General features: G+C 44.2%; 1 protein-coding gene across 1 annotated transcript in view; it reads left to right on the top strand.

The window, feature by feature from the left end:
* The window catches only part of yrdc (yrdC N(6)-threonylcarbamoyltransferase domain containing), a 16,375-nt gene extending 4,064 nt beyond the window's left edge, over nt 1-12,311 (top strand). The window contains exons 2-6 of the mRNA XM_079624887.1: nt 2,594-2,792; nt 6,136-6,250; nt 8,134-8,253; nt 9,195-9,325; nt 11,820-12,311. Coding sequence (XP_079481013.1) covers nt 2,594-2,792; nt 6,136-6,250; nt 8,134-8,253; nt 9,195-9,325; nt 11,820-11,889 — 635 coding nt within the window. The 3' untranslated portion in view covers nt 11,890-12,311. The remainder of the gene's footprint in view (nt 1-2,593; nt 2,793-6,135; nt 6,251-8,133; nt 8,254-9,194; nt 9,326-11,819) is intronic.
* The last annotated feature ends 471 nt before the right edge of the window (nt 12,312-12,782 follow it).

The raw sequence follows: 12,782 nt of genomic DNA, 5'->3' as shown, positions 1-12,782 counted from the left end.
ATCTGTGTGTGTGTCAGAGTGTGTTCTGATCTGTGTGTGTGTGTGTCAGAGTGTGTTCTGATCTGTGTGTGTGTGTGTCAGAGTGTGTTCTGATCTGTGTGTGTCAGAGTGTGTTCTGATCTGTGTGTGTGTCAGAGTGTGTTCTGATCTGTGTGTGTGTGTGTGTCAGAGTGTGTTCTGATCTGTGTGTGTGTCAGAGTGTGTTCTGATCTGTGTGTGTGTGTGTCAGAGTGTGTTCTGATCTGTGTGTGTGTGTGTGTGTGTCAGAGTGTGTTCTGATCTGTGTGTGTGTGTCAGAGTGTGTTCTGATCTGTGTGTGTGTGTCAGAGTGTGTTCTGATCTGTGTGTGTGTGTCAGAGTGTTCTGATCTGTGTGTGTGTGTCAGAGTGTGTTCTGATCTGTGTGTGTGTGTGTCAGAGTGTGTTCTGATCTGTGTGTGTGTGTGTCAGAGTGTGTTCTGATCTGTGTGTGTCAGAGTGTGTTCTGATCTGTGTGTGTGTCAGAGTGTGTTCTGATCTGTGTGTGTGTGTGTGTGTGTCAGAGTGTGTTCTGATCTGTGTGTGTGTCAGAGTGTGTTCTGATCTGTGTGTGTGTGTGTGTCAGAGTGTGTTCTGATCTGTATGTGTGTGTCAGAGTGTGTTCTGATCTGTGTGTGTGTGTCAGAGTGTGTTCTGATCTGTGTGTGTGTGTCAGAGTGTGTTCTGATCTGTGTGTGTGTGTCAGAGTGTGTTCTGATCTGTGTGTGTGTGTCAGAGTGTGTTCTGATCTGTGTGTGTGTGTCAGAGTGTTCTGATCTGTGTGTGTGTGTCAGAGTGTGTTCTGATCTGTGTGTGTGTGTGTCAGAGTGTGTTCTGATCTGTGTGTGTGTGTGTCAGAGTGTGTTCTGATCTGTGTGTGTCAGAGTGTGTTCTGATCTGTGTGTGTGTCAGAGTGTGTTCTGATCTGTGTGTGTGTGTGTGTCAGAGTGTGTTCTGATCTGTGTGTGTGTCAGAGTGTGTTCTGATCTGTGTGTGTGTGTGTCAGAGTGTGTTCTGATCTGTGTGTGTGTGTCAGAGTGTGTTCTGATCTGTGTGTGTGTGTCAGAGTGTGTTCTGATCTGTGTGTGTGTGTCAGAGTGTGTTCTGATCTGTGTGTGTGTGTCAGAGTGTGTTCTGATCTGTGTGTGTGTGTCAGAGTGTGTTCTGATCTGTGTGTGTGTGTCAGAGTGTGTTCTGATCTGTGTGTGTGTGTCAGAGTGTGTTCTGATCTGTGTGTGTGTGTGTGTGTCAGAGTGTGTTCTGATCTGTTTGTGTGTGTGTCAGAGTGTGTTCTGATCTGTTTGTGTGTGTGTCAGAGTGTGTTCTGATCTGTGTGTGTGTGTCAGAGTGTGTTCTGATCTGTGTGTGTGTCAGAGTGTGTTCTGATCTGTGTGTGTGTGTCAGAGTGTGTTCTGATCTGTGTGTGTGTGTCAGAGTGTGTTCTGATCTGTTTGTGTGTGTGTCAGAGTGTGTTCTGATCTGTGTGTGTGTGTCAGAGTGTGTTCTGATCTGTGTGTGTGTCAGAGTGTGTTCTGATCTGTGTGTGTGTGTCAGAGTGTGTTCTGATCTGTGTGTGTGTGTCAGAGTGTGTTCTGATCTGTTTGTGTGTGTGTCAGAGTGTGTTCTGATCTGTGTGTGTGTGTCAGAGTGTGTTCTGATCTGTGTGTGTGTGTGTCAGAGTGTGTTCTGATCTGTGTGTGTGTGTGTGTCAGAGTGTGTTCTGATCTGTGTGTGTGTGTGTCAGAGTGTGTTCTGATCTGTGTGTGTGTGTGTGTCAGAGTGTGTTCTGATCTGTTTGTGTGTCAGAGTGTGTTCTGATCTGTGTGTGTGTCAGAGTGTGTTCTGATCTGTGTGTGTGTGTGTGTCAGAGTGTGTTCTGATCTGTGTGTGTGTGTCAGAGTGTGTTCTGATCTGTGTGTGTGTCAGAGTGTGTTCTGATCTGTGTGTGTGTGTGTCAGAGTGTGTTCTGATCTGTTTGTGTGTGTGTCAGAGTGTGTTCTGATCTGTTTGTGTGTGTGTCAGAGTGTGTTCTGATCTGTGTGTGTGTGTCAGAGTGTGTTCTGATCTGTGTGTGTGTGTCAGAGTGTGTTCTGATCTGTGTGTGTGTCAGAGTGTGTTCTGATCTGTGTGTGTGTGTGTCAGAGTGTGTTCTGATCTGTTTGTGTGTGTGTCAGTGTGTTCTGATCTGTTTGTGTGTGTGTCAGAGTGTGTTCTGATCTGTGTGTGTGTGTCAGAGTGTGTTCTGATCTGTGTGTGTGTCAGAGTGTGTTCTGATCTGTGTGTGTGTCAGAGTGTGTTCTGATCTGTGTGTGTGTCAGAGTGTGTTCTGATCTGTGTGTGTGTGTCAGAGTGTGTTCTGATCTGTGTGTGTGTGTCAGAGTGTGTTCTGATCTGTGTGTGTGTGTCAGAGTGTGTTCTGATCTGTGTGTGTGTCAGAGTGTGTTCTGATCTGTTTCTCCTGTGTGTGTCAGAGTGTGTTCTGATCTGTGTGTGTGTCAGAGTGTGTTCTGATCTGTTTCTCCTGTGTGTGTCAGAGTGTGTTCTGATCTGTTTCTCCGGCTGTGTGTGTGTGTCAGAGTGTGTTCTGGAGGTGCTGAGGTCCACATCAGCGGCGCTGGGGAACGGGCAGGTCGTGGCTCTTCCCACCGACACCATCTACGGCCTGGCGTGTGTGGCCCAGAACTCGTCCGCCGTACGAAGGGTTTACGACATCAAGGGCAGGAACGGACACAAGCCTCTGGCCATCTGTGTGGGGGAGATACAGGACATCTACAGGTGCGCAGTTCTCCCGCCGCCGCTAACTCTCTGGGGATCTCCTCTAGTGGAAGCGTTTGGTACTGCGGCCAAACAATCTCTGAAAGCTCTTTTTTTTTAAAGATATCAACCTTGAATTTGAAACACAGCAAGTTGAGATTGATGGCTTAGATTTTTTTGCAGTTTTAAAGTAAAAAGTGAATTTGAAAAATAGTATTTTTCTATCAATACACGTAAAATTCTGTTACTTTTTTTACGTTCACTTTTTAAAACTTTCAAATCATCATATTATAATGATTTCTGAGGGATCATGTGACACTGAAGACTGGGAAATTTCAGCTTTGATCACAGGAATAAATTACACTTTACTATATATGCACATAGAGAACAGTTGATTTACATTAAAATAATATTTCACAATATTTATTGTATTTTTGATCAAATAAACGCAGCGTTGGTGAGCAGAAGAGACTTTGTTTTGTTGCATGTTTTTATTGACGTTGCTTCATGGTAATATACTTTATTTTTTATCTTATACAGTTTATCTATCTATCAAACTTTCTGTTGTTTTTCTAAGCTCATAAACTCAAACTTATAAACTCATGAATTCATACACTTATAAACTCAGAAAGTGTGTGTGTTCAACTCTATCTATCTATCTATCTGTCTATCTATCTGTCTATCTGTCTGTCTATCTATCTATCTATCTATCTATCTCTCTCTCTCTCTCTATCTGATATTGAAGTGTGTATGTCCTGTGTGCCTGATGAAGATGTGGTGGTGTTGCTGTGTGTAAGGCTGGTTCTGGTGTGTGTCTGATGATGGTGTTGCTGTGTGTAAGGCTGGTTCTGGTGTGTGTATGATGATGGTGTTGCTGTGTGTAAGGCTGGTTCTGGTGTGTGTCTGATGATGGTGTTGCTGTGTGTAAGGCTGGTTCTGGTGTGTGTATGATGATGGTGTTGCTGTGTGTAAGGCTGGTTCTGGTGTGTGTCTGATGATGGTGTTGCTGTGTGTAAGGCTGGTTCTGGTGTGTGTATGATGATGGTGTTGCTGTGTGTAAGGCTGGTTCTGGTGTGTGTATGATGATGGTGTTGCTGTGTGTAAGGCTGGTTCTGGTGTGTGTCTGATGATGGTGTTGCTGTGTGTAAGGCTGGTTCTGGTGTGTGTATGATGATGGTGTTGCTGTGTGTAAGGCTGGTTCTGGTGTGTGTATGGCGGTGTTGCTGTGTGTAAGGCTGGTTCTGGTGTGTGTATGATGATGGTGTTGCTGTGTGTAAGGCTGGTTCTGGTGTGTGTATGATGATGGTGTTGCTGTGTGTAAGGCTGGTTCTGGTGTGTGTATGATGATGGTGTTGCTGTGTGTAAGGCTGGTTCTGGTGTGTGTCTGATGATGGTGTTGCTGTGTGTAAGGCTGGTTCTGGTGTGTGTATGATGATGGTGTTGCTGTGTGTAAGGCTGGTTCTGGTGTGTGTATGATGATGGTGTTGCTGTGTGTAAGGCTGGTTCTGGTGTGTGTCTGATGATGGTGTTGCTGTGTGTAAGGCTGGTTCTGGTGTGTGTCTGATGATGGTGTTGCTGTGTGTAAGGCTGGTTCTGGTGTGTGTATGATGATGGTGTTGCTGTGTGTAAGGCTGGTTCTGGTGTGTGTATGATGATGGTGTTGCTGTGTGTAAGGCTGGTTCTGGTGTGTGTATGATGATGGTGTTGCTGTGTGTAAGGCTGGTTCTGGTGTGTGTATGATGATGGTGTTGCTGTGTGTAAGGCTGGTTCTGGTGTGTGTATGATGACGGTGTTGCTGTGTGTAAGGCTGGTTCTGGTGTGTGTATGATGACGGTGTTGCTGTGTGTAAGGCTGGTTCTGGTGTGTGTCTGATGATGGTGTTGCTGTGTGTAAGGCTGGTTCTGGTGTGTGTATGATGACGGTGTTGCTGTGTGTAAGGCTGGTTCTGGTGTGTGTATGATGACGGTGTTGCTGTGTGTAAGGCTGGTTCTGGTGTGTGTATGATGACGGTGTTGCTGTGTGTAAGGCTGGTTCTGGTGTGTGTATGATGATGGTGTTGCTGTGTGTAAGGCTGGTTCTGGTGTGTGTATGGTGGTGTTGCTGTGTGTAAGGCTGGTTCTGGTGTGTGTATGATGATGGTGTTGCTGTGTGTAAGGCTGGTTCTGGTGTGTGTATGATGGTGTTGCTGTGTGTAAGGCTGGTTCTGGTGTGTGTATGATGATGGTGTTGCTGTGTGTAAGGCTGGTTCTGGTGTGTGTATGATGACGGTGTTGCTGTGTGTAAGGCTGGTTCTGGTGTGTGTATGATGATGGTGTTGCTGTGTGTAAGGCTGGTTCTGGTGTGTGTGTATGATGATGGTGTTGCTGTGTGTAAGGCTGGTTCTGCTGTGTGTGTATGATGATGGTGTTGCTGTGTGTAAGGCTGGTTCTGGTGTGTGTATGATGATGGTGTTGCTGTGTGTAAGGCTGGTTCTGGTGTGTGTATGATGATGGTGTTGCTGTGTGTAAGGCTGGTTCTGGTGTGTGTATGATGACGGTGTTGCTGTGTGTAAGGCTGGTTCTGGTGTGTGTATGATGACGGTGTTGCTGTGTGTAAGGCTGGTTCTGGTGTGTGTATGATGATGGTGTTGCTGTGTGTAAGGCTGGTTCTGGTGTGTGTCTGATGATGGTGTTGCTGTGTGTAAGGCTGGTTCTGGTGTGTGTATGATGATGGTGTTGCTGTGTATAAGGCTGGTTCTGGTGTGTGTATGATGACGGTGTTGCTGTGTGTAAGGCTGGTTCTGGTGTGTGTATGATGATGGTGTTGCTGTGTGTAAGGCTGGTTCTGGTGTGTGTATGATGATGGTGTTGCTGTGTGTAAGGCTGGTTCTGGTGTGTGTATGATGATGGTGTTGCTGTGTGTAAGGCTGGTTCTGGTGTGTGTCTGATGATGGTGTTGCTGTGTGTAAGGCTGGTTCTGGTGTGTGTATGATGATGGTGTTGCTGTGTGTAAGGCTGGTTCTGGTGTGTGTCTGATGATGGTGTTGCTGTGTGTAAGGCTGGTTCTGGTGTGTGTATGAGGAAGGTGTTGCTGTGTGTAAGGCTGGTTCTGGTGTGTGTATGATGACGGTGTTGCTGTGTGTAAGGCTGGTTCTGGTGTGTGTATGATGATGGTGTTGCTGTGTGTAAGGCTGGTTCTGGTGTGTGTCTGATGATGGTGTTGCTGTGTGTAAGGCTGGTTCTGGTGTGTGTATGATGATGGTGTTGCTGTGTGTAAGGCTGGTTCTGGTGTGTGTATGATGATGGTGTTGCTGTGTGTAAGGCTGGTTCTGGTGTGTGTCTGATGATGGTGTTGCTGTGTGTAAGGCTGGTTCTGGTGTGTGCAGGTTCTGTAAAGTGTCAGTGAAGGAGGCTCTGCTGTCGGATCTGCTGCCGGGACCCGTGACACTGGTTCTGGAGAGATCCGACACACTCAACGCTGATCTCAATCCCTTCACTAAGGTTTGTGCAAACACACCCCTCGACCTAAAATTTACTTTAAAGGTGCATTGTGTAATATTCAGGAGGATCTGTACACAGAAATGCAATATCATAAACATAACTATGTTTTCAGTGGTGTATAAAGTCCTGACATAATGAACCGTTATGTTTTTATTACCTTAGAATGAGTCGACACACACCGCGGGTCTCCTTACATGACATGTTTCAACGGTGTAGGGCTGCAGCTATCGAGTATTTCAGTAATCGAGTATTTACTTTACACTTTTATTTTGAAATCGCAATGAACAACAATTCGCTTATTCAGAAACATACTTGTGTATTCTCCTGTGTTGGCGTAGATTTATAAATGAGTTGCGTTACGAACACTGCGTGCAGATGAACGTTATAAACAACACTCGCAGCACACAGGGATGGAGAAACCCGAGACGCTTCACGCATAATAATAACAGTGCAACTATGAAACACGTCCGAGGTTTTGCGTTCCCAAATGCACATTATTGGAAGCCTGTGTGTGTGTGTGTGTGTGTGTGTGTGTGTACTTTTAACATGTAATCTGCACGCATGGAAATAATTAAGCGTTGTGCTTCTCTGTTGGGGAAATAACAGCGCATATATTCATTTAACTGATCACAGCCTTTGTGATTTCACGATAGATCTATGATATTTTATGATTGTAAATGGTTTTAAATAGATCGCGTAGCTTTAGAAAACGATGTAATAATGATTCTCGTCTGTGGAATGCGCCGCTTCCGGTATTTTGCACGGGTAAACTGAAATTGTGGATTCTTTTAAATGGCGTACTCGACTTTAATGGAGGAATCAGCCCTACTACAGTCAGTGGCCCCAAACTAAATGATGCATTTTTAACCCTTTGCAACAAACCCAGAAAAATCTAAATATGATATAAAGTGGCATGACTTTTGATGTAACCAACTTACAAAGACAAATGGACACATTTTTTTATACAATTCTGACCCAGGGAAATTGTTATTTGTTATATTTTACAACATCTTGACCATTTATGGTCAAAAACAGCAAAAAAATATAATTTGACATTGTTTTTATTATACTGATAGATAACCGCCTGAAATGGGGTTTAATAATGATTAAACTCTGTGCACTTACTGTAGGGTAGGATTATGGTTTGTTTTAGGGTTATTTGCATGTAATTATGCATAATTTATAGTTTTTACTACAATAAATGCATTTAACACTGTAAAATAGTGTGACCGAAGAGTCCTGAAAGTGCCGCTCTATATACTTAAATGTCCTTTCATTTCATCAATGTTATATTCTCTGCAAGTACAGGTTTAAAATATACTTAGTCTCCTTGTTGTCAATAATTTTTTCTTTTAAAACTCTTTGATAGCCAAAATTACATATTTAAAAGTTTTTTTCCTTGAAAAATAATCCGTCACACCTTAAAATATCTTGAATGTAACTCGACACGCTTTCCTCATTTAGTATGCGCGGTTCTATGAATATGCAAATTAGCCCCGCCTCCACTCACTCACTCAGAGATCCACTGGTGGACGATCACACGTTGATCTGATTGGTTACAAGGTAGTGTGTGACGTCAGAAACACCAGCGATTTCAAACCGTGTTTTTGAGACTGTCTTTGGTTCACTGCAGTTTTAAGCAGAAAATACTCAGCAATGCTGTCCACTTATGAACTTACACATGGTGTGTGTTAAAGCAGATTAATAACACCACATACACACATAAACAACATTAAAAACTGGATTTTCACCACAGGGGACTTGAAGATGTGCTCATTCAACACAATGAAAGCGCACTTCTTTTTCACAAGCAGTCTTTAGTGAATGTTTTCCCTGTTGTTGTCTGTTTAAGGCGCATGTCATTAATGTTGTGTTTGCTGCAGCTCATCGGGGTCCGTATCCCAGATCACCCGTTCATGAGACGCCTCTGTCAGATGTGTGGCGAACCGCTCGCACTCACCAGCGCTAACGTCAGCGCTCACACCAGTACGGTTGCTGCTAGCGTAAGCACAGGACTCCACAACTCCCAGTCAGGGCTGCACGATTAATCGATGAAACCGCACGCGATTCGGCAAAGGCTGCGATTATTTTATGGGCAGTTTGTCAGAATCACGGCTGATCGGTAGTAAATGCTTCTCCATCTGAACAGTCACACACACCATATATTAGGGTGACCATATTTTAGTTTTCAGAAAAGAGGACGGGGGTGTGGTTTGGGGAGGCGTGGTTAAGGGGTGGGGGTGTGGTTAAGAGTGGGACGTGGTTAAGGGGTAGGGGCGTGGTTAAGGGGAGGTGTGGTTTGGGGGAGGTGTGGTTAAGGGGTAGGGGCGTGGTTAAGGTGAGGTGTGGTTTGGGGGAGGTGTGGTTAAGGGGTGGGGGCGTGGTTAAGGGGAGGTGTGGTTTGGGGGAGGTGTGGTTAAGGGGAGGTGTGGTTTGGGGGAGGTGTGGTTAAGGGGTAGGGGCGTGGTTAAGGGGAGGTGTGGTTTGGGGGAGGTGTGGTTAAGGGGTAGGGGCGTGGTTAAGGGGAGGTGTGGTTTGGGGGAGGTGTGGTTAAGGGTAAGAGCTCAACTCTCCTTATGAAGTGAGTTTGAGTAAAAGTGTGTTATTAAATGTTGTCTTTTGTTGGACAAGAGGTTCATAAATGCTTCTCATGTTCGGAAAGATGTTTGACACGTGTTGCTTTTTCAAATGCACGTTATAAGCGACTCAAACTCGCAGTGCTTTCAGAGTGAGCCGCGATTACAGAGCCGATCTTCACTGACAAGCTGCACATTACTAATAATCTCAGCCTTTGCCATTTCATAATCGCGATGAGCCAACTCGGTTTAAGTGTGATTACATGTAGATTGCGATTAATCGTGCAGCGCTAACTCCCAGTGCTCTCTCAGTGGGCTTTGGTCTGAGTTTGACGTGTGTGTGTGTGTGTGTGTGGGGTTTTCTGCAGGAGTTTGAGGATCTGTGGCCCAGTCTGGCGGTCGTGGTGGACGGAGGCCCGATTGGAGATCAGAACCGCTTGGGCTCGACAGTCGTGGATCTGTCCGTGTGTGGCAGATACCGGATCATCAGACCGGGATGGTGAGTGACTCTCAGCTCCTTATACACACGTTCATAGAGACTCGAGTCGCATCCGAAAGTCAGCAGATGAGCTTCTGCTTCCAGTGAGCTTTTTTGTCTGTTACGATAGTCACTGTGTCAGATTATGCGATTTTGACTCGTAAAATCTTGTCGTGTCGTGGATAAGAAATATGTCAGACTACACTTTGCTATCCGACCAGTCATCGCGTGCCGTCTCACACACACATTCACTCGCACAAACAGCGCTCACTCACACACACACACACACACACACACACACACACTCTCGCACTCACTCACACAAACGCACACTCACTCACACACGCACTCTCTCGCGCTCACTCACACACACAAACGCACACATGCTCACACTAGCGTGCGCACACACACACACACACACACATTCTCGCGCTCGCTCTCTCACACACACGCACTCTCTCGCGCTCACTCACACACACAAACTCATACATGCTCACACTAGCGCGCGCGCACACACACACACACACACACATTCTCACGCTCACTCACTCACACACACGCACTCTCTCGCGCTCACTCACATACACAAACGCACACATGCTCACTCAGTAGCGCGCACACACACACTCTCACTCACTCTCGTCGTGGAGGACCGGGAAAAAAATCAAACATGCTAGTCTTTTTGTCGTGATGTGGTGAAGCATTGCAGACGCGACGTAGGTTGTCGCCCACTATGACACACTATACGAGATGAAACGATCGAATCTTGCGTCCCGAAGCTCGTTGTCGTTTACGAATCCCACGACACCCTACGTCAAATGAATCATTCCAAAATCGCGCTAAAATTGTGTAATCTGAACCAGGCATTAGGCGGCCTCCTAATAACACACGCCTGCCGCCTTAACTACGTCGTCAACAAAAAGGATATGAGCGATATCCGCCGCGTTACTCTGTCCTGTTTAGAGCTCAGATTCTCTGCCCGAGCCGATATTTTGATGGATTTGATGGCCGAGCGCGGGCGCGGGCGGTAATGCACTCACTCTGTGTGATAATAAAACGATTAAATGGAAATATCTATGAATAAAACATATAAAAACAAATAAATTGTTATTCATCTGTTGCAGAAAAGCAACAAGAACGACTAAAAAACTAAACAAAATTTTTTTTTTATTTCTTGAACGCAATGGCCAATCAGAAGCATTTAAGACAGAATCCCCTCACCGCTCAAAACTGACGTTTTGTTCAGTGCTGAATTCTGCATGCTGGCAAATCCTCTGATTATAAAAGATTATGAAAGCTTCATTGTGCAGTCAGCTTCATTGATGATAACAGAGATGTGTGAGATCGCGATGGACTGATGTCAGCTTTTAGGAATTATTGAGGGAGCGCGCATTCAGTCATGGCAAACCTCGCAGCCTGCTTGCTTTTATTTTAAATTAACAGTGGATTGTGAATGTTAATGCTTTAATAACAAATCATTTATCAGGAGCATTTATACTGATGTGTATGGCGGAGGTACAGAAAAAATAAAATACAATTCTGACAAACCCCACCACCGTAACTAACACACTTTCTGCGGGAAACCCGACACAATAGCATAAAGAACATATACCTGGGAGGCTAAATAAACTAAATTAACATAAGCCAGCGAGTCCAACAAGTTACCGGTCAGCAAGTTCACCGAGCTCCCGATCTCATCTCACAACACTGAACTCTTCATCCTCGGTGTCGCTTCTGAACAACTCCGCTAACTAGAGCGCCCTCTCGCGGCTGTAGACGGTAATGTTTCTCTTGGTTCATCTCAGTCAGTATGAATAAATTTTGATATATAAGTCGCACCTGACTATAAGTCGCAGGACCAGCCAAACTATGAAAAAAAAGTGCGACTTATAGTCTGGAAAATACGGTACCTACTATACAGTATGCGGTTTCAGACGCATTTTTATCACGGTATATTAACATTATTGAAATATGGCAAAATAACAGCAGTGAGTGATCTCGTTGTTTAAGCAGATGTATTAGGCTGCGGTCACTTTAAGAGCTGCACGGATCCAGTATACTGATACACACACGTGTTCTATCTCAACTGTTTGTTCACTTAAGACATAACCGACTGTGTTTACGAGGATACTTACTTATGAATTTACACACGGTTCGTCTTAAAGCGTATTAAAAACACCACATAGACATATAAACTACATTGAAAGCTTGATTTTCACCACAGAGGAACTAAATGTTTATCTACTCTCGTCTCACCACGCTCTCTTTCACTGTTAAAACGAATGCGTCTTCTGTGATTAAGCCCCGCCTCCTTTGATCTGATTGGTTGATTCAATCATTTTGACATTGAAGAGTGCGTTTAAACCTGTTAGGCCTAAACATTTATCTTTTAAAGTTGTTTATCATCCTAACACAACAAACTGCTAAATCAAGAATGTCAAATATTGATATATTAACGTGTTTATTTGTGGTGTTTACTTCAGATACAACATTATTCTCCTGTGTTCTCTCTCAGCGCTCTCTCCGCCACAGTTAAAGTCCTCGAGGGCAAGCATGGACTCCTGGAGGATCCCGTCGATCAGTGAGTTTCAGAGCTGAGGGTCGAAGCCGCCCATGAAGAAGAGCTTCTCTGAACTGTCTCATTTTTTTTTTTGAGTTTGGTGCCTTTGAAATCTCCCTCTCTGCGTTTGAATCCACACACACGTTTGGGTCATTTTAAACAGCTCTCCGGTTACACTGTGTATTACATTGGGAATATTAAGTACAGTAATAGTTTAAAAAATGTTTTGTTATTATTTATTGCAGTTTTAAACTCGTGATTGTCGAGTTCGGAGACGTCAGTTGTTCTCTGGCAGAGCGACAGTCAGAACCTGAATCTGTCATGAAGCGTTATTTATTACTGTACGGTTTTGCGTTGTGGACCAAAGCAAAGTCAATCATCTCATTGCCATCTTTTTTTTGCAATAGTCCCAAACATTTGTTTTTTGACAATAAAATATATTATGTCCTTGCTGGCTTTGTTTCATTTTATTTCATACAATTAGTTTTTGTAATGCCATTAATTCGTGTGTGTGTGTGTGTGTGTCAATTTGCTATTATGTGAGAAATTGATCACTACTCTATAGATGTTTATAAATCATGTCTGTTCTCATACTTGAAGAACATTTCAACATCCTTGGCCAGATCTGAATCTTGTGTGCATGGCTGTTTTTCGATTAGTGACATTTACGAACTCTTTTTTTTTTATGATTAGAAACAATATTTTTTGTGACATTTAGAAACTCTTTGAACATGTAACCCCAGGTGTTCAATAGGGAATAAATATATTCTGGCTGATGACGAATGCATTCCTACAGCAGCGCTGCTATCAATCCTCCTCTGGTGAAGCTGCTTCTACGCCAGTTGGAGACGATTTGGAGTCCAAGACAGATGTCATATGGAGCAAAACTATTATAATATATATATATTACACTACAGA

The sequence above is a fragment of the Phoxinus phoxinus genome, assembly GCF_949152265.1.
Source record: "Phoxinus phoxinus genome assembly, chromosome: 10".
In the NCBI taxonomy this organism is placed as follows: Eukaryota; Metazoa; Chordata; class Actinopteri; order Cypriniformes; family Leuciscidae; genus Phoxinus; species Phoxinus phoxinus.
This window is presented reverse-complemented; position numbering and strand designations above follow the sequence as displayed.